Raw genomic sequence first — 21,421 nt, forward strand, 5'->3', positions numbered from 1 at the left:
TAAGGCACACACTTGGAGTCAAAAAGCTATGGCATCAACATAAGCAGTGTTGAATCTGTTTCAAATTGCACACTTCAGTCAATGTATGTCTCTGGTCGTACCAAATTTACACTGGATGCTCGCAGTTAAATATCTAAAGAAAGCAACTTGTGTAGTAGTAAATTTGGTGCGACACAGCAAGCGGCCATGTAGTATCCTCTTATGTTCAAAACAATAGATATTAACGCCGAGATAAAGTAGGCTATGACAACATCACACTGATGAGGCCCATGCGTTCATTTAGCCGCAATCACAATCTTCTGCTCCATCAAACATCCCAACAGCATACAAATAGCCTACTCAGAGAAGAGTTTTCAGATCAATTTTGGCACGTGCTATGCGGCTGGCAGCGCACGCGCACGCGCACATCTGTTGCCGCTCTTTCATTATGTTGATATATCCTAATGACCCCGAGGTCAGTATACCGAGCTGTCTGCCGCCGCAACAACACTGGGAGATGTAAGCGGTATTCAGTGCCCTCCTTGTCAGTCTGCGCGAACAAAACTATTTTCTAGCGTCGAACTGAGGGATAATGAAATGTTACAAGACCTTCTTTCTCGATGCTGACTGGTAATCGTAGGTGGATCTGACTGTCGGAGATTTCAGACTCGGATTTTGAGACGCACAGTTAGGGACAGCGAAGAAGAGAGATGCCGAAACCACGAAAAGCAGGGAGTGTGGGCCCTTCTGCCAGCAGAGGAATGGCGAACGTTCTAGGGCTGTGCTGTTTATGGATTGCTGTGTTTACTTTGCCAGGTACGGTTGTCTGTCTCTGTCTCTGTCTCTGTCCCTGTCTCTCTCTCTCTCAGTCTCTCTCTCTCTCCGTGTGTGCGTAGATTACGACGCGCTGATGGCAAAAAACCAAAGACTGCATGGTTTTATTTACAGGATTGTACACAGCAAATAGCTACAGACAATTAAAGGGTAATCACTTCAGATCTGTCTTGCTTCTTCGAAGATGACAGGAAGCACTGATGTGTGTGTGTGTGTGTGTGTGTGTGTGTGTGTGTGCTCAATTATGATGCTTAACTTATTACTGACCTACCTGTGCTGTGGTGTCAGTGAGCGGTGGCACCACGATGGGACCTGAACACAAACTGTTCATGAAGCTGTTCAACAACTACAGCTCTGAGTCCAGACCTGTCACCAACGCCAGTCACCCTGTCACTGTCAAGTTCGCCATCTCCTTCAACCAGCTTCTCGATTTGGTAGGCACATTCCTTTTTCTTTTCTTTTTACATTTAGTCAAGTTTTGACTAAATGTTTTAACATAGAGGGGGGAATCGAGACGAGGGTCGTGGTGTATGTGTGTGTGTGTGTGTGTGTGTGTGTGTGTGTGTGTGTGTGTGTGTGTGTGTGTGTGTGTGTGTAGAGCGATTCAGACTAAACTACCGGACCGATCTTTATGAAATTTTACATGAGAGTTCCTGGGTATGATATCCCCGGACGTTTTTTTTTCATTTTTTCGATAAATACCTTTGATGACGTCATATCCGGCTTTTTTGTAAAAGTTGAGGCGGCACTGTCACACCCTAGCAATCTTCGACGAAGGCCGGGGTGTGGTATTGTATTTCAGCTTGGTGGCTTAAAAACTAATGAGTGAATTTGGTCATTAAAAATCGGAAACTTGTAATTAAAATTGTTTTTTTATTAAACGATCCAAAAACAATTTCATCTTATTCTTCGTCATTTTCTGATTCCAAAAACATATACATATGTTATATTTGGATTAAAAACAAGCTCTGAAAATTAAAAATATAAAAATTATGATCAAAATTAAATTTCCGAAATCGTTTTAAAAACTATTTCATCTTATTCCTTGTCGGTTCCTGATTCCAAAAACATATAGATATGATATGTTTGAATTAAAAACACGGGCTCAGAAAGTTAAAACGAAGAGAGGTACAGTAAAGCGTGCTATGAAGCACAGCGCAACCGCTACCGCGCCAAACAGGCTCGTCACTTTCACTGCCTTTTGCACTAGCGGCGGACTACGTTCAGTTTCATTCTGTGAGTTCCACAGCTTGACTAAATGTAGTAATTACGCCTTACGCGACTTGTTTAATTTGATTTGATTTGTAATCTAAACAACGAAGTGACTGTGGTAAGATGAACAAAGTTAAAAAAAAAAAAAAAAAAGGAATTCTGTACTCACCAATGCAAGAACGAGACAAGACGGTACGAATTTTCGCTTATGGAAGCTTCATCAGGAAAAAACAAGAACACAAAAGACAACAAAAAGCAGACGCAACACGGAACGAACAAGGTTTGAAAGACTTGTTCGTTCCGTGTTGCGTCTGCTTTTTGTTGTCTTTTGTGTTCTTGTTTTTCCTGATGAAGCTTCCATAAGCGAAAATTCGTACCGTCTTGTCTCGTTCTTGCATTGGTGAGTACAGTATTCCTTTGTTTTTTAACTTTGATTTGATTTGATTTGATTTTTGATTTTTTTGGGAGGGGTTGATGAAGAGTATGGGTGGGTCAGTGGCTGTGGGGTTCATTTGGGTTCCAAAGAGGGTGCGGGGGGCTGAAGGGACAGTGTTTGCGAAGTAATACTTGGGTCCTGACACTGATAAGGCACTGCAGCTCCCTCTTCGCCCCAAGTCTCTCGAACTGGTATTTCAATTTGGATGCCTGTGAAACTTGGATTTGGAAATAAACCAAAAAGGTTGTAGATCCGTTTGTCTCTTGTCTCGACAGAAAAAGTGTTCAAGAAGTCTCTGAAAACGGGCACTGTGAGCTATATTTTCAATGATCATTTAATGCAGCAAAACGATGAATATATGAGGTACATGTTAGACACCAACTTTAGTTACATCATGCATTTTGGGAAGATGTTTAAGTAATATTTCTGAACCTACTAGCCTACCCTTCTTGATGTTATGAGGACCGTAGCTTTTGTCACAGTGTTATGATTGCAAAACTCACTGTAGCTATTTATCCGCCGTGTCTGAGTAGTTTCACTTTCCTTCGAAAAAATGTCCATTTTAAGTTGCACTGAGCCGTCAATGCGATCTTCCGAAATGTTAGAAAGAGCTTGTGCAAAAGAAAAATGTGTGGTCTTGTTGTGTGAGGTTTCAAAGCATCACATGTAACAATAAGGTTTTGAAGATGACTTTTCTTCTTTTTTTCAGGACGAGAAAAATCAGATCTTGACGACGTCAGTATGGATTTATGAGGTGAGCAGAATTACCAAGACATAAATATACATGTTGCATCAGAGACGCAGACAAATAAAACGGTGTTTTTTTCTCTACAGAATACAGAATATTTTATTGCCCATAGTTGGGATTTCGTTTTTGCGGATTAGAAACATTCACTCCAGTCAAGCACACCCATCACGCCCATCTATAAAATAAATCAACGACGTCAGTGTAAATTATACATACACTAAAATTAAAAGCATAATAACTCCATAACCTCTCCTAGCGCCAGTAGCAAGCAAGCAAGCTCACGCGCGCACACACACACACACACACACACACACACTGACACACACACGCACGCACACACACAGACACACACACGCACACACACACACACACACACACACACACACACACACACACACACACACACACACACACACACACACACACACACATTCTAAAACTGATGAAGTAAGGCACACTCCTTCGCATGTCAACGATTTGGCTCACCATCTCAGAGGGTCACCATGGGGGGGGGGGGGGGTCTGTGCACGTGCACGTTGAGGCCAAAAGTGCCATGCACGGTGATCCACGGTGCACGTTACGAACAAGCTCCATGCACGGTGCACGCCGGACCTCTGTGCACGGTGCACGCTACGAGAATTTCCCCATTCCCATGCACGTTACGTCCAAAAAGCCCATTCCCGGTGCACGTGGTAAAGCATCGCCCCCCTCATCTCAGGTCTGTCCAGGATTTTACACCGTAACACTACTTGAACACACGCCAACATTCAACAGTCTGCCTGCTCTCTGTGCCGCTTTGAACTGTTTTATCTATTTAATTCAGTTCCTAAAAAGTCACCAGTGGTTTGTGAAATTAGTTCATAAATATAATCACAATCAATGTACACATAGAGCAGTCTTTCTTTCTTTCTTTATTTGGTGTTTAACGTCGGCGTTTTCAACCGTTCAAGGTTATATCGCGACGGATAGAGCAGTCAGGCTGTTACATTTTGGAACGTGTGTAAGAAGTGGAATTGGACACATATTAAACTGAATCAACGGTGCAATTATGCGATTATTGTTTTGTTTCGGTGAATTCATTTAGCTGATTGACACAGGTGTCGCTTACGAAATTAATTCAACCACAAAATTCACGTTCTGCATAGCAAGCAGCCATGCTGTTGATTTTTGACTTGGGCATGAAGTTGAAGAGTGCTCTTATCCCGTGTAAAAGCCTCAAGAGATCTGTGATGGCGAACGTGGTGGCGAGAAGGCATACATGTACCTTTGTCTTATTTTCTGCTGCGTTCCGTTTGCATCAGCTTGTTTCTATGCTCACAGGACTGGATTGACGAAAACCTGATGTGGAAACCCAAGCATTTCAACGGTCAGAGATCACTGATGATTCCAGCAAACTACATCTGGTTGCCTGACATCTTTATCTTCAACATGTATGAACACATTGTTCGTTTTTTGATGGGGACTGTGATGTTTGGCTATCGAAAAGAGGATGGGTAGGGACGGTGGGAGGTTGGTTGAAAATAGCAATTGATATTGTTTTTTGAATTATAACATATTCATCAACTAGGCCTTGAACATAACACATACGCATGTGCGTTTATACCAGAAATGTATCAGTAAAAAAGTTAATTTTCTTTTGTTGTGCAAACATGATTGATATGTCATTCCACTTGAATTAAATTAAAGTACAGTGTATTTGGACACATGCACACTGCAAGATTATAAAGATGTCTTTATTTCACCGGCGTGCATGCTACTCGCCCACACTTTCTATTCATTGCAAAGATATAGCCAGTTGTCATGTGCATAGTTTTAGTTTATAGTCATGCTGTGACGCTGTAGGCCTACTTTAAATGAGAATGTTAAAGCTGGTAGCCAAAAGTAAGAGAACTCTTGTACTACATACACGATTTCGTATACCACCACCGGCAGTGCAGCCTTTTGCAATGTTTGCTTTTCAGAGCCGGAGAGAGTATTGACGGCTTTGTCAACGTGACCGGCAGCAAGGTGGCCGTCCAACACACCGGTCACGTCAGGTGGATGGTGCCGCTCATCGTCAACAGCGCATGCGCAGTCGACGTGACCTACTTTCCCTACGACCAGCAGATCTGCGAGGTCAAATTTGGTTCGTGGATCTACGACCTTGCACAGCTCGACCTTCGCCTAACCTTGGAGCGTCCTGACCTTGAACAATACGTCATGAACAGCGAGTACGATCTGGTCAACGTGTCGTTGATCCGGGAAGTGCTTGACAGCTCCTGTTGCCCCGGAGACGGTCTTCACGCCATGGTCAACTTCAAGATTCACCTCAGTAGGAAATCGCTGTACTATGACTACATCGTCATTGCGCCCACCATCATGCTTTGCGTGCTGACCTTGGCCTCCTTTCTGCTTCCGTGTCACAAGGGGGAGAAGATCGCCATCGGCCTGACAGTGTTTCTCACGCTGTACGTGCTGCAGCTGCGTATCGCTGACAACGTGCCCGACACCAACTCTACACCCATTCTCAGTGAGTTGTCCTTACATTACACCCCACAAAGCCTACCTGTCACTTAAATTCATGTTTCTCACAATAACGTTGTGTAGTAGGACCATTGATTAATATGGACCATTTGTGTTTTTTCTGTATTTAATTTTTGCTGAATGTCTATCAATGCTAATTCACTCTAATTAGACCTAACGGTTAACCCAAGAGAGAAGGACTACTAAACACGAAATTAAACTTCTTCGCAAGAAAACAAGCTAGTTATCAGCATGAAACAAAAAGTGGTCCATATTAGGAGCCCTTTTAATAATATGAAAGGACACACTCGGGACGAGCCAAATGTGTCCCTACAATGCAGGTCATGACAGCTCAACGGTGATAGAAAAGGGACAAGAGAAGGTGTCCTCTCTAGGGGGTGTCCTCTCCTCGTCGAAGGGGCATCACATCGCTAGCACCACTGTATACATGGGCATACTTATGCAGTATGATTTAGTACTGCGGAAGTAACTTCACGCTGAAAGAAGACCATCATTTTGAGATCAGTTCAGTCAGTGTGACCGGTGTAACACGAGAAAATTACTCCCACGAAATGTTTGCTCCCGAGAAAAGATTTCGTTCGAAATCTGTATTCCCCTTCACGAAAAAGTTACTCCCCCGTAGCACGAGGAAATTACTCCCCACGACAGGTGTACTCCTGAGTAAAAATTTCGTACGAAATTGTTACTCCCTTTAACGAAATAAATACTTCCTCGTAGCTCGGGGAAATTACTCCCCACGACAGGTGTACTCCCGAGTACACATTTCGTACGAAAATGTTACTCCCCTAACACATTTTGCAAGACATTATTATTCCCCTTACAAAATATTATTCCCCTTGTTACGAAGAATTTCTTCCACTCATTTTGCAACAGACTTTTACGTCATACTAGCGCCAACAGAAATGTGTGTGTTCGGAGCAACTCCCGGTAAATTACTTGGCAGACCTTCATGAAACTTTACATACACATTGTTCAATGGGACATCCCCACAAATACATGATGATCCGGTTTTTCAAGAGTTCAGACGGCAATAACAATTGTTAATTTATTCCAAGAATAACATGAGGAGTTACTTATTCTGACAGTAAAATACTCGTGGAGTAAAACTTTCGTACAGGGAGTACTTTTTTCGTACGTCGAACAAAAGGAAAGTACTCCACGAGATTTTTATTGGGAGTAAAAATTTGGGGAGTAAACATTTCGTGGAGGGAGTAATTTTTTTTTCCTTGGGGAGTACTTTTCTCGTACGACAGGTGTACTCGGAGTAAAAATTTCGTACGAAATTTGTACTCCGGAGTCAATTTTTCGTGGAGTAAAATTTGAGTTTCGTGTTACACCGGGGTTAAATCGGGATATTGCCGTGTGCATGAAGTTATGAGTTCTCACATGTTTTCTGGCTTGTGCTGCAGTCGTGTTTCTGTTCATGGTGATGACGTTCAACTGCATCTCCCTCATCATGGCTACCATCGTCATGAACATCAAAAAACGTGGCGACGAGAAACAGTGCCCGGATGTCCCGACTTGGATGTTGTGGCTCTGTCACAATGTTCTCAGCAAGTAAGTGTGTGTGGGGGGGTGCCACGGTGTGTGTGTGTGTGTGTGTGTGTGTGTGTGTGTGTGTGTGTGTGTGTGTGCCACGGTGTGTGTGTGTGTGCCACGGTGTGTGTGTGTGTGTATGTGTGTGTGTGTGTGCCACGGTGTGTGTGCCACGTGTGTGTGTGCCACGTGTGTGTGTGCCACGTGTGTGTGCCACATGTGTGTCACGGTGTGTGTGCGTGCGTGCGTGTATTAGTGTGTGTGTGTGTGTGTGTGTGTGTGTGTGTATGTGTGTGTGTGTGTGTGTGTGTATTTATAAAATAATTGACTATGGATTTGGTAAAGCTGGTATACGGTTTTGTAATCGGTTAACTGACATTGTTTAGCCATGGACGAGCTCATGTGCAAAAAGACGTGAATGACACATATAACATGTAAAGCTTTTTGGTTGAGAGCTGGCCGGTACCGTATGATTAAATGTACTGGCATTACATTTAGTGTTGAGACAGGCAGCAAACTTTGCAGATTAAATACAATTTCTGCAAAGCCTACATGTATGATATAAACCCAGTGTTTCTTTTCACAGAATCGTGTGCACCAGATATCTTTGGAGAGATGACATTCCTCAGCCAAGCAACAACGAAGAGGATGCTGTGTATGGCCATGTCATGGGCCGCGATGCTAACGTCATCACTGATGACACAGCCACGTCAGAGTTTCTCACGCCGATGACGTCATCAGCTACTTCCCACCTGAGACAGAGGAGGGGACAGAAACCGAGAGCAACTGACGAGGGCGAAGGGGAGGCCAGTGAAGGGGAAGAGGACATGATTGTTTCCCCTGCGGAGAGAATGTTTCACATGAAGCGGCAGTGGTTCTTCGTGGCGGAGGTGGCGGACAAGTTCGCCTTCCTCATCTACCTCATCAGCATGGCCTTCACTATCTTCATGATCTTGTACGTCGTGCCTGTCCACATGCGCAACGACCCCGTCATGACCTAAGTCTTACTCCCAACAGATGGAATGTGTCTGCCTGTTCGGGTACGGCCAGAGAAAAACCTAAATAAGAATAGTGATTTCTCAAATGACGATGAACACACGAGCAAACCAATCAGACATAGTCGTTTATTTTTGGCTTTGTCTTGGACACAGCTCGGACTGAACTTGCGACGAACGTTGAAGAGTCATCTCATGGATTTCAAGCACGTTTTTCAGTCTGTACCCCAAGAGACCTGTCTCTTTCTTTGGGCTCAGAACGGAGCAGCCATGCGGCAAAAGTCTTTGTACAGAATACTTGCATCACCGTTTCCCGTCAGTAGTTTGGGAAACTTACTTTACTTCCACAGACACACCCTTCACAGACATCGTATAAGTGCTAGTGAGATATGAAAACTTTAAAGGATCTCCCAGCACCACAGGATGCTGATAACTCTTCCTTTGTTCGAACCTGTGTCTTATCCCAGCGCACGGCCAGCTGATACGCTTATCAAATTACTGTGACCCCAGCTTCAAGCATTAACACATACATTTGTCATCATATGCAAAAGAATTTTTCGTGAATGATTACCTAGTCTTGGATCAGCGAGTATCTAACCTTGACTGGAATAGCGTGCAAAACCCACTTTTATAAACCTGAAGTTTGATCTGAAACAACTTTTTCATATGAAACACACAAAAATGACTTTTGACAAGTTCTGTTATGAAGAGATGTTTTTTGTGCTGGCTGTAAGTGCTGTCCTTTATGTGTTAAAGGCACAGTAAGCCTCCCGTAAACCATCACAGAGCTCCCCGAGCGTCTACATACAGTACAAGCATACTTCCATTTGAACGCTCACCGAACGGGAACATCCTGGCTGCTTTCTGTCGAGCGTGAGAAATTTTCAAAGAATTTATTTTCGTGGACTTGGTCCTCTACAACAATGGCGCCTCGTTTTGGTGCTCTTATGAATATTCAATACCGGAAATCACGCCCTGACAATAAGCCTCCCGTAAACCATCACAGATACTGTCAGGCTTTTACACACAGTACAAACACCCTTCCATTTGAACGCTCACCAAACGGGAACATCCTAGGTGCCCTACGTAAAGAGCGAGCAATTTTTAAAGAATTAATTGTGCAGATTGTCTCGAACACTTTTTGGACCCATCCTGAACTCAGGTCAAAAATGAGTTACCTACTTCCCTTCGGGTCTCATTCTATCGATGTAAACTGGCGATAGCCGTGGATCGATGATTATCAGAATGTTTTTGGACCGTGGTGCGTTTTTGCGCTAGACCTAACTTTTAAAATCTAAATAATAAATTGACAGCTTGATACACAAACATTCTTTAATCATAAAAGAATTCAACAAAAAAAAGCCCGGAAGCAGGGTCACGCAAGGGTCGTAGCAGACGACGGTTTATGCATATTGCCGTTCCTCTCAACAGTCAAAAGCCATCGCTAGAGTTCTTGTGAACCACAGCCGTTTGTGGACTGGGTGGCCGAGTGGTAACGCACTTGCGCTCGGAAGCGAGAGGTTGCGAGTTCGACCCTGGGTCAGGGCGTTAGCAATTTTCTCCCCCCTTTCCTAACCTAGGTGGTGGGTTCAAGTGCTAGTCTTTCGGATGAGACGAAAAACCGAGGTCCCTTCGTGTACACTACATTGGGGGGTGCACGTTAAAGATCCCACGATTGACAAAAGGGTCTTTCCTGGCAAAATTGTATAGGCATAGATAAAAATGTCCACCAAAATACCCGTGTGACTTGGAATAATAGGCCGTGAAAAGTAGGATATGCGCCGAAATGGCTGCGATCTGCTGGCCGATGTGAATGCGTGATGTATTGTGTAAAAAAAAAAATTCCATCTCACACGGCATAAATAAATCCCTGCGCCTTGAATATGTGCGCAATATAAATTGCATAAAATAACAATTAAAAAAAAAATCCCTGCGCTTAGAACTGTACCCACGGAATACCCGCGATATAAGCCTCATATTGATTGATTGATGGTTTCGTGCATAAAAACGTGCTATTGTAGATAAGCTCACATCGAGTCGCATTCAAATGACTAACTGACGACTACATTGTGAAAAAGGGACACTGGATCACACGGGTTCACGATGGCTCAGGGGTAAGATAAACCACGCAAAAATAAATTCTTTTAAAATTGTTCGCTCTTTACGGAGGGCACCTAGGATGTTCTCAATCGGTGAGTGTTTAAATGAAAGGGTGTTTGTACTGTGTGTAAAAGCCTGACCGTATCTGTGATGGTTTACGGGAGGCTTACTGTGCCTTTAAACGCATTTTATAAAAGAGTGTTTATGCCGTAGGAAGACATAGTTTTGAGACATTCACATGCGAAGATTTAGGACATCCACGAACTCCCTCCAAGAGAGTAAAGCTGTGAAGTTGTTCTTTTATGTTGTTAAAAGGTGTGAACAATTATGCTAAGAGGAAGTGATTCAATTTGCGTTAAGACTTTTGGCATGGGATCATGATGGAGTAAATGTGGACGTTTGTAGTTATTTTGGCACAAACATGTTTTGATTTGTTTTGGTGGTGTTTTGTTGTTTTCTGTATGCGTCCATCTCCTTGTTTTCTAAATAACACCTGAGATAGATTTTTGTTTGTACACGTGAATACTTAAAATCTAGGTATGGCTGCATAATTATTGTCTTCCAAGCCTAAGGCAAATAAAGGCATTTAAGTTCATATATTTGATTAACTGCATTCGAGCGCTGAGTACGTGATTGGATGAAGGGTAAATGATGGGCAAGGGTGTGTTGTCGAAAACAAACAAACAAAGAAAAAATAAAAGTAAATTAAGCTAAAATCTGGAGACAGACTCCAAGTTCTCACAACATGCTGCATCAGGTGACCTTGTTTATCCTTAGCGGATTATGACTTTATTCAGTTATTCTGCAGAAAAGACAAATGCTGGAGAAAAACCGTTCTTTTCTGCAGCATTTCTGCATAATGTCATCTTTCGCCGAAGCAGCGTTTTTTTCTGCAGCAAAACATTTTACTGCAGTAAAATTGAAATCAAGAATGCTGCAGTAAAACGGTGCTGTTGTTTATGCAGAAAACCTGTTTACATTTTTTCTGCAGCATTTTGTACTGGCTTTTGGCGGATTATGACATTATTCAGTTATTCTGGAGAAAAACCGAAATGCTGGAGAAAAACAGTCTTTTCTGCAGCATTTCTGCATAATGTCATCTTTCGCCAAAGCAACGTTTTTTTACTGCAGTAAAACAGTTTTTCTGAAGCATAATGTTTACTTGGTTTTCTGCAGCATTATTGCGATTAACTTTTTCTTCACAATAGTCTGTGACAGTTTTTCTGGGGAAAAACGAACGACCTTGTAAAGTAGCGTTTGTATTCGTCGCCCCCTGGGATAGTATAATAGTTTGTAACTATTGGTAATTCTGGATAAGTCCATCTCTCGACAGAGGGGGGCTCGCGTGCTCTAACATTATAATGAGCCAGTACAAAATGCTGCAGAAAAAGTGTAAACAGGTTTTCTGCAGTAAAACAACAGCACCGTTTTACTGCAGCATTCTTGATTTCAATTTTACTGCAGTAAAATGTTTTGCTCCAGAAAAACCCGTTGCTTCGGCAAAAGATGACATTATGCAGAAATGCTGCAGAAAAGACAGTTTTTCTCCAGCATTTCTGTTTTTCTGCAGAATAACTGAATAATGCCAAAATGCTGAAGAAAAAGTGTAAACAGCATTCTTGATTTCAATTTTACTGCAGTAAAACTGTTTTACTGCAGAAAAAATGTTGCTCTCGCGAAACATGACATTATGCAGAAATGCTGCAGAAACAAACAGTTTTTCTCCAGCATTTCTGTTTTTCTGCAGAATAACTGAATAAAGTCATAATCCGCTAAGGATAGTTGTTGGTCTCTGTGAAGTCATTAGGATCACAGACTCTCTCTTCCTCGACACATATAATTGACAATTGCGGTTTAGAAACAATCATTCCAGCCAAGCACACCCAACATACGCAGCTATAAAACAAATCAAAGACATCAATTAAAACTGATAAATACACTAAAATTAAGCAGGGCCGGACTACCGGGGGGGTTATGGGGGTTGCGCAACCCCCCCCCCCCCCCTAGCCTGAACATGTACCTTACTTATTTAAAACATTTTTTATTATTGCTTATTTTATGCCGTTTCATGCAAGGAGCGACCATTTTCTTTTCAGAATATGACCTACCCATCAGCTTCAGGGGGCTTCGCCCCCTGACCCCGCCCATGAGCGGACGAGGGGGGGGGGGGGGAGGGTTCTAGGGTTTCCGGACCCACCTTATAAATATAAAAATATAAAAATATAAAAATATTGAATGAGGTATGCATTTCTTTATTTTACATTGAGTTTCAATTTTGGGGGTTATAATCAGTGACAAAATCTGCTGCCTGAAACTGGTAATGATCATCCTCAGAATGCACCAGATTGCACCATTTTGCATCCTTTTTTTCAAAATTTTCCGGGGGGGGCATGCCCCCGGACCCCCCTAGCAAGCTAGGCGCTTCGCGCCGTCGGCTCGGCGCTTTGCGCCTTCACACCCATATCTTCAAAATATACTTTTGGAAACCCCCCACCCCCCCCCCCCCCCCCCATAAAATGAACTGATTCGCCCCTGCCGCCAGGGGTGATATCCCCCTGGACCACCTCTAGCAACCCCCCCCCCCCCCCCCTCCTCTTAGCCTAGTCCGGCCCTGTTAAGAACATAATCACTATATAACCTCTCCTAGCGTCAGTTGCAAACACACATAAGACATTTGAGTCCAGACATAAGACATAGATAATGTATTGTCCATACAATTAAGCAATGAAGAGATCGAAGTTCCAAAACTGAGAAGCGTCTTCCATTTGTACGCCTCGACTGCGGGACGTTTTGTGTAAAATACATGTAAGTAAAGTATGTAGCATAAACAGAATACTACATGGCTTGCTGTGTTGTACCAGATTTACACTGGATGCTTTTTTTTTTAAATATTGAAAAGCTCGCTTTTGCTCGCAGCTCAATATTTAAAAAAGCAACTCGTAAATCTGGTACGACACAGCAAGCCATGTAGTATTTTCTTATGTTCAAAACAATAGATATTAACGCCGAGATAAAGTATAACCACATCACATGAGGCCCGTTCATTTAGCCGCAATCACAATCTTCTGCTCCATCAAACATCCCAACAGCACACAAGTAGCCTACCCAGAGAAGAGTTTTCAGATCGATTTTGGCACGTGCTGTGCGGCTGGCAGCGCACGCGCACAGCTGTTGCCGCTCTTTCATTATGTTGATACTGATATATATCCCAATGACCCAATATATCCCAGTGTACCGAGCCGTCTGCCGCCGCAACAACACTGGGAGGTGGTAGCAGAGTATTCAGTGCCCTCCTTGTTTGCGTCAACAATACTATGTTCTAGCGTCGAATTGAGAGATAATGGAATGATTACCAGACCTTTCTCGATGATGACTGGTAATCGTAGGTGGATCTGACTGTCGGAGGTTTCAGACTCGGATTTTGAGACGCACAGAGTTAGGGACAGCGAAGAAGAGAGATGCCGAAGCCACAACAAGCAGAGAGTGTGGGTGCTGCCAGCTTGGGAATGGCGAACGTTCTAGGGCTGTGCTGTTTATGGATTGCTGTGTTTACTTTGCCAGGTACGGTTGTCTGTCTCTGTCAGTCTGTCTGGCCCTCTCTCTCTCTCTCTCTCTCTCTCTCTCTCTCTCTCTCTCTCTCTCTCTCTCTCTCTCTCTCTCTCTCTCTCTCTCTCTCTCTCTCTCTGTATACCAATGCTTATTCTGTTACCCTCGTAAAATAAAGCCGAATTGTCATTGTCTCCGTGTGTGTGCGTGTGTGTGTGAGAGAGTAGTTTACGACGCGCTGATGACAAAAAGCCAAAGACTGGTTTTATTTACAGGTCAAGTGTACACAGCAAATAGCTACAGGCAATTAAGAACACAAATGATAATAATTAAAGCTAAGCCTGGACGTTTACTCATTGGCAAACAAAGCACTCACCAGGACCTCGATCTATCTATCTCTTTGTGTCCTCATTATATTATTTTTATGTTTAAAGTGAACGAACAGGATCAACAACGAACACATTATAATGAAGACTAATCACTTGAGATCTGTGTTGCTTCTTCGAGAATAACAGGAAACACGTGTGTTTATGTGTGTGTGTGTGGTCAGTTATGATGCTTATTACTGACCTACCTGTGCTGTGGTGTCAGTGAGCGGTGGCACCACGATGGGACCTGAACACAAACTGTTCATGAAGCTGTTCAACAACTACAGCTCTGAGTCCAGACCTGTCACCAACGCCAGTCACCCTGTCACTGTCAAGTTCGCCATCTCCTTCAACCAGCTTCTCGATTTGGTAGGCACATTCCTGTTTTTCTCTTCTTTTTTTTTTTCTTCTTTTTTTTTTTTTTTTTTTTTTGGGGGGGGGGGGGGGGGTTGAAAGCGGGGTTGATGAAGAGTATGAGTTGGTCGGTGGCTGTGGGGTTTATTTAGGGTATAAGGAGGAGGCGGGGGCCTGAAGGGAGAATGTTAACGAAGTAATAAGGCTACCCACTTGGGTCCTGACACCGAAAAGGCATTGCGGTTCCCTCTTCGCCCTTATCTCTCGAACTGGTATTTCAATTTGGTAGCCTGTGAAACTTGGATTTTGAAATAAACCACACAGATTGTAAGTCTGTTTGTCTATTGTCTGACTAGTTACACTTTTCTTCTAAAAAAAAATCCATTTTAAGTTGCAGCCGTCAATGCGATCTTCCGAAACGTTGGAAAGAGCTTACAAGTGCAAAAGAATAATGCGTGGTCTTGTGTGAGGTATCAAAGCACCACATGAAACAATACGGTTTTGAAGATGACTCTTCTTTTTTCCAGGACGAGAAAAATCAGATCTTGACGACGTCAGTATGGATTTATGAGGTGAGCAAAATAACTGAGACAAAAATACATGTCTGAATTCAAGTCGCAGAGAAATAAGATAATTTCTTTTCTTCTAAAATGAAGTCAACCTTGATTGAAGGACCAACAAACAAACTGGCATTGAAAGGAAACGTGGGGCATCAATCGGACTGCATGAATGAGGTCTAAGCTATGAACAACTTCATTGGCGTCAGTTAAAGGCACATTCTTTCCCATGTAAACGATTTGGTTCACCATGTCAGGTCTGTTCAGGATTTTAGACGAGTTTAAGGCCGTAGCACTACTTGAACACACACCAACATTCAACAGTCTGGCTGCTGTGTGTTCCGCTTAGTAGCGTTTTGCTGATATAATTTCTTAAAAAGACACCAGTGGCTTTTATGACTTGACATAAGTTCATAAAAATAATCACAATGTACACAGAAAGCAGTCAGACTGAAATTGTGGAATGGTTCCAAAAAGTGGAAGTGGCATTTGACACATAATTAAACCGGCACGGTTGGCCTAGTGGTAAGGCGTCCGCCCCGTGATCGGGAGGTCGTGGGTTCGAACCCCGGCCGGGTCATACCTAAGACTTTAAAATTGGCAATCTAGTGGCTGCTCCACCTGGCGTCTGGCATTATGGGGTTAGTGCTAGGACTGGTTGGTCCGGTGTCAGAATAATGTGACTGGGCGAGACATGAAGCCTGTGCTGCGACTTCTGTCTTGTGTGTGGCGCACGTTATATGTCAAAGCAGCACCGCCCTGATATGGCCCTTGGTGGTCGGCTGGGCATTAAACAAACAAACAAACAAACAAACAAAAGACACATAATTATCAAAATCAAGCGCGTGGCTGCATTTTATTAAGAGTGGGACTATTGTTTGGTTTCGCTGAATTCATTTAGCCTGAGATTGACATAGGCCAGTGTCCCTTACAAAATCAATTAAGGCCAACAACAACAAAAAGTCTGTTTACGGTAACATAGGCAAAAAAAATAGGGTCGGTAGGTCGGGATTTTTTTTTCTCCAAAAAACCATATTTTTAAGTTATTTTGCCAAAAAACAAGAATTTTTTTTTTTCCCAAATGGCAAAAAAAAGTAGGGTCGCGCGAAAAAATAGGGTCGGTCGGGATAACGTAAACAGACTATTTTTTGTTGTTGGCCTAAACAACAAAATTCCCGCTCTGCATGGGAAGCACTTTAATGATAGCAGTTGATCTTTAGCTTGGGTTTGAAGTTGAAGGGTGCTCTTATCCCGTGTAAAAGCCTCAAGAGATCTGTGATGGCGAACGTGGTGGCGAGAAGGCATACATGTACCTTTGTCTTATTTTCTCCTGCGTTCCGTTTGCATCAGCTTGTTTCTATGCTCACAGGACTGGATAGACGAAAACCTGATGTGGAAACCCAAGCATTTCAACGGTCAGAGATCACTGATGATTCCATCAAACTACATCTGGTTGCCTGACATCTTTATCTTCAACATGTATGAACACATTGTTCGATTTTGGATGGGGACTGTGGTGTTTGACGTATCGAAAAGAGGGCGGGTAGGGACTGTGGGAGGTTGGTTGAAAATACAGTAGATACTGAATAATAACATATTTATCAACAAGGCCTCGTGATTCCACTTGAATTAAAATAAAGTACCGGGTATCAGGACACCTGCACATTACGAGAAAACAGTCTTTTTTTTACATCGGCGTGCATGCTACTCATTGCAAATATATAGCCAGTTGTCACGTGGATAGTTTTAGTTCAGTGAAGGGAAATGTTGAAGCTGGTAGCCAAAAGTAAGAGAACTCTTGTACTACCCACACGATTTCGTATACTACCACTGTCAGTGCAGCCTTTTGCAATGTTTGCTTTTCAGAGCCGGAGAGAGTATTGACGGCTTTGTCAACGTGACCGGCAGCAAGGTGGCCGTCCAACACACCGGTCACGTCAGGTGGATGGTGCCGCTCATCGTCAACAGCGCATGCGCAGTCGACGTGACCTACTTTCCCTACGACCAGCAGATCTGCGAGGTCAAATTTGGTTCGTGGGTCTACGACCTTGCACAGCTCGACCTTCGCCTGACCTTGGAACGTCCTGACCTTGAACAATACGTCATGAACAGCGAGTACGATCTAGTCAACGTGTCGTTGATCCGGGAAGTGCTTGACAGCTCCTGTTGCCCCGGAGACGGCCTTCACCCCATGGTCAACTTCAAGATTCACCTCAGTAGAAAATCGCTGTACTATGACTACATCGTCATCGCGCCAACCATCATGCTTTGCGTGCTGACCTTGGCCTCCTTTCTGCTTCCGTGTCACAAGGGGGAGAAGATCGCCATCGGCCTGACGGTGTTTCTCACGCTGTACGTTCTGCAGCTGCGTATCGCTGACAACGTCCCCGACACCGAGTCTACACCCATTCTCAGTGAGTTGTCCTTTCACTACACCTCGCGGAGCCTACTTGTCACTTAAATGCCTTAATTCATGTTCCCCACAATAACGTTGTGCAGTAACTGCGATAAAAGGACACATTCGAGACGAGCCAAATGTTCCCACATTGCAGGTCATGAGAGGTATATTTCGCTCAAGGTGATAGAAAAAGTGACAAGAGTGCCGTGTCTCTGGTTGTGTTGTTGCCTTGTCATCTTCATGTAATTTATGTGTAAGTCTATATGAGTATGCTTGAGTTGTTGATGCGAAAGAGTGTGTATGAGTGCGCCTTGAGCATGGTGAGATATGTGCGCGTTATATGTTCTCGTATTATTATTACTATTATTAAGAGAAGGTGTCCTCTCTTGGGGGTGTTCTCTGAACCTCAAACGTTCTGGGTTAGATCGGGATATTACCGTGTGCTTGAAATTATGAGTTCTCACATGTTTTCTGGCTTGTGCTGCAGGTGTGTTTCTGTTCATGGTGATGACGTTCAACTGCATCTCCCTCATCATGGCTACCATCGTCATGAACATCAAAAAACGTGGCGACGAGAAACAGTGCCCGGATGTCCCGACTTGGATGCTGTGGCTCTGTCACAATGTTCTCAGCAAGTAAGAACCTTTTGGGTTGTCTCAAGTGTGTGTGTGTGTGTGTGTGTGTGTGTGTGCGTGCGTGCGTGCGTGCGTGCGTGCGCGTGTGTGTGTGTGTGCGTGTGTGTGCGCGCGTGCGTGCGTGTGTGTGTGTGTGTGCTTGAGTGTGCGTGCATGCGTGCGTGCGTGCGTGTGTCCATTATACAATAATTGACTATGTATTTGCTATTGCTTGTATACGGTTTTGTTATCGGTTAAACATAGGTAAGCCATGGAGGAGGTTGTGTGCAGTAAGGCATGAATGGCACATATAACATGTAAAGCTTTTTGGTTGAGAGCTGGCCGGTACGCATGATTAAATGTACTGGCATTACATTTAGTGTTGAGACAGGCAGCAAACTATGATATAAACCCAGTGTTTTGTTTCACAGAATCGTGTGCACCAGATATCTTTGGAGAGATGACATTCCTCAGCCAAGCAACAACAAAGAGGATGCCGTGTATGGCCATGTCATGGGCCGCGATGCTAACGTCATCACTGATGACACAGCCACGTCAGAGTTTCTCACGCCGATGACGTCATCAGCTACTTCCCACCTGAGACAGAGGAGGGGACAGAAACCGAGAGCAACTGACGAGGGCGAAGGGGAGGCCAGTGAAGGGGAAGAGGACATGATTGTTTCCCCTGCGGAGAGAATGTTTCACATGAAGCGGCAGTGGTTCTTCGTGGCGGAGGTGGCGGACAAGTTCGCCTTCCTCATCTACCTCATCAGCATGGCCTTCACTATCTTCATGATCTTGTACGTCGTGCCTGTCCACATGCGCAACGACCCCGTCATGACCTAAGTCTTACTCCCTACAGATGGAATGTGACTGCCTTTTCAGTCACCGAAAAAAAAATAAGTGAGAATAGTGATTTCTCAAATGACGACGAGCACACGAGCAAACCAATCAGACATTAATTGTCGTTTATTTTTCGCTTTGTCTTGGTCACTAGTTCTGTTATGATGAGAGGTTTTTCGTGCTGGCTGTAAGTACTGTCCTTTAATTATGAGTTAAACGCATTTTATAATATATTATTTATGCCGTAGGAAGACATAGTTTTGAGAGGAAGTGGTTCACTGTGACTTTTGGAATGGGATGATAGAATGAATGTGGACGTTTGTAGTTCTTTTGGCACAAACATGATGTGGGTGTTTTTCTGGTGGAGTTTTGTTGTTTTCTGTATGCGTCCATCTCATTGATCTCTAAATAAGATCTGAGATGGATTTTTATTTGTACACGTGCATACTTAAGATCTAGATACGGCTTCATTGTCTTCCAACCCTAAGACAAATAAAGGCATTTCAATTCACATATATCTGATTAAATGCCTTCGAGCGCTGAGTACGTGATTGGATGAAGGGCAAATGATGGGCAAGGCTGCGTTGTCGAAAACAAACACTGAAACAAACGGGGAAAAAATGAAACTGCTAAACTAAACTAAAATCAGGAGACAGACTCCAAGTTCTCACAACATGCTGCATCAGGTGACGTTGTTGGTCTCTGTGAAGTCATTAGGCTCACAGACTCTCACTTCCTGTACACATACAATTCTTTCTTTATTTGGTGTTTAGCGTCGTTTTCAACCATTCAAGGTTATATCGCGACGGCACATACAATTAATAATTGCTGTTTAGAAACATTCATTTCAGCCTAGCACCCCCAACATACGCAGCTATAAAACGAATCAACGACATCAATTTGATAGATGCACTTACATTAACTATATAATCACTATATAACCTCTCCTAGCGTCAGTCGCAAACACACATAACACATAAGAGACAAGACATAAGACATAAGATAACTTATTGTCCATACAATTACGCAATGGATGGAAACGTGTGGTTTATCTGCTCTTAATACAACCAAACAACATATGACAACTCTAAACAAACAAAAAAAGCATAAAAACAGACGACTCGGAAGTAAGAACACCCCGGAAACACTCCAGACATGCACGTATGCCCATCCATACAACCCCCCCCCCCCCAACACACACACACACACAGCCACACAACCCCACACATACACATACACACACACACGTCAACAAAATGGTGATATCATTTAAAGATTCGTATATTCGTAGCGTTCATTAATTAATTCATATTGTTTACATGTGCCAATAATGTTATAAAACTGTACCTAAGGGGATATAATAACGATTGGCTGTAGCTTTCGAACACAGAAAAAAATATATCAGTATTGCAAAGTGGTGTTGATAGTGTCGAATGTAAACAGAACAGTCTCAAACGCCATCTTTGCCGTTTACGAAACGTCACGAAGTGACGTCAACGGTCTGAAAATAGCCCAAGTCCTGGAGAAGTGTTGCTAAACAATGCAATAAAGAATTAATTAATTCTCGTAATTGGTAAGGACTTCAAACCTAAAACTTTGCAGGAAGCTTAATTTATACATCCCCGCAACGATGGGAAAAGCCCTGGAAGTAATTAAACTAATTAAATAGGACTATGTCAGCCTTTAAGAAACATTATGTAAAACAAATTTCTGAGAAAAAAATATCATGGTAATCAACTGTCACTAGTGTCCTTGGGAAAATTATCACTCACTCAGTCATTATACACAACTCACTGTCAGGAACTAATACTGAAGTTATATTCTTTATATATATATATATGAGAATTAGAAGTACACTAGAGTACACAAGAGGAAGGAAGGAATCGTCCTCGGTGTTTCAGTGGAGATAGTTTGCCTATAGTGACTGAGAAAGGGCGGGAAACAGCTGACAATAGTAAGACTCTCTGCTTAATACGAACTTCGTTACTTCGACGGTGCTGGACTACACGGATGGACAGTTGATTATACATGTAATAACACAACAAGGGTCCCACAATTTCCACTTCGACTTTACTTTACTTCATGAAGTATAAGGGAGAAAACACACACACACACACACACACACACACCGTGCACACTGACACTGCACACACACACACACACACCGTGGCACACACTGACACACACACACACACACACACACACACAAGTGGCACACACACTACACACACCGTCACACACTGGGACCCATACTTAAAACAGGATACCGACAAAATCGAGACTGAAGATTCAACACAAAGCAGCGAGATTCATCTGCAAAGATTACAAATCCAGATAACCCGGTTGCGTCACAGAGATCAGTGCTGCAGAGACTGAAC

General features: G+C 43.2%; 2 protein-coding genes across 2 annotated transcripts; both read left to right on the forward strand.

Moving 5' to 3' along the window:
- The first annotated feature begins 440 nt into the window (after positions 1 to 440).
- On the forward strand, positions 441 to 11,037 carry LOC138945514 (neuronal acetylcholine receptor subunit alpha-10-like). Its single transcript, XM_070316951.1, has 7 exons — positions 441 to 795; positions 1,102 to 1,247; positions 3,171 to 3,215; positions 4,530 to 4,639; positions 5,171 to 5,718; positions 7,142 to 7,289; positions 7,855 to 11,037. Exons 1-7 carry the CDS (start codon positions 690 to 692, stop codon positions 8,267 to 8,269), a joined length of 1,518 nt encoding a protein of 505 aa, XP_070173052.1. The 5' UTR covers positions 441 to 689; the 3' UTR covers positions 8,270 to 11,037.
- A 2,542-nt stretch (positions 11,038 to 13,579) lies between these two features.
- On the forward strand, positions 13,580 to 19,554 carry LOC138945524 (neuronal acetylcholine receptor subunit alpha-10-like). The gene is made up of 7 exons (XM_070316962.1): positions 13,580 to 13,924; positions 14,501 to 14,646; positions 15,159 to 15,203; positions 16,558 to 16,667; positions 17,055 to 17,602; positions 18,074 to 18,221; positions 18,632 to 19,554. The coding sequence occupies exons 1-7, from the start codon at positions 13,822 to 13,824 to the stop codon at positions 19,044 to 19,046; spliced, it is 1,515 nt and encodes a 504-aa protein (XP_070173063.1). The 5' UTR covers positions 13,580 to 13,821; the 3' UTR covers positions 19,047 to 19,554.
- The last annotated feature ends 1,867 nt before the right edge of the window (positions 19,555 to 21,421 follow it).

Source organism: Littorina saxatilis, linkage group LG1 (assembly GCF_037325665.1).
Source record: "Littorina saxatilis isolate snail1 linkage group LG1, US_GU_Lsax_2.0, whole genome shotgun sequence".
Classification (NCBI taxonomy): domain Eukaryota; kingdom Metazoa; phylum Mollusca; class Gastropoda; order Littorinimorpha; family Littorinidae; genus Littorina; species Littorina saxatilis.

Coding starts and splice junctions, on each gene's coding strand:
- LOC138945514 (XM_070316951.1), top strand. CDS start 690: ATGCCGAAACCACGAAAAGCAGGGAGTGTGGGCCCTTCTGCCAGCAGA. Junction 796..1,101: donor TGCTGTGTTTACTTTGCCAG/GTACGGTTGTCT, acceptor CTGTGGTGTCAG/TGAGCGGTGGCACCACGATG. Junction 7,290..7,854: donor TGTCACAATGTTCTCAGCAA/GTAAGTGTGTGT, acceptor TTCTTTTCACAG/AATCGTGTGCACCAGATATC.
- LOC138945524 (XM_070316962.1), top strand. CDS start 13,822: ATGCCGAAGCCACAACAAGCAGAGAGTGTGGGTGCTGCCAGCTTGGGA. Junction 13,925..14,500: donor TGCTGTGTTTACTTTGCCAG/GTACGGTTGTCT, acceptor CTGTGGTGTCAG/TGAGCGGTGGCACCACGATG. Junction 18,222..18,631: donor TGTCACAATGTTCTCAGCAA/GTAAGAACCTTT, acceptor TTTGTTTCACAG/AATCGTGTGCACCAGATATC.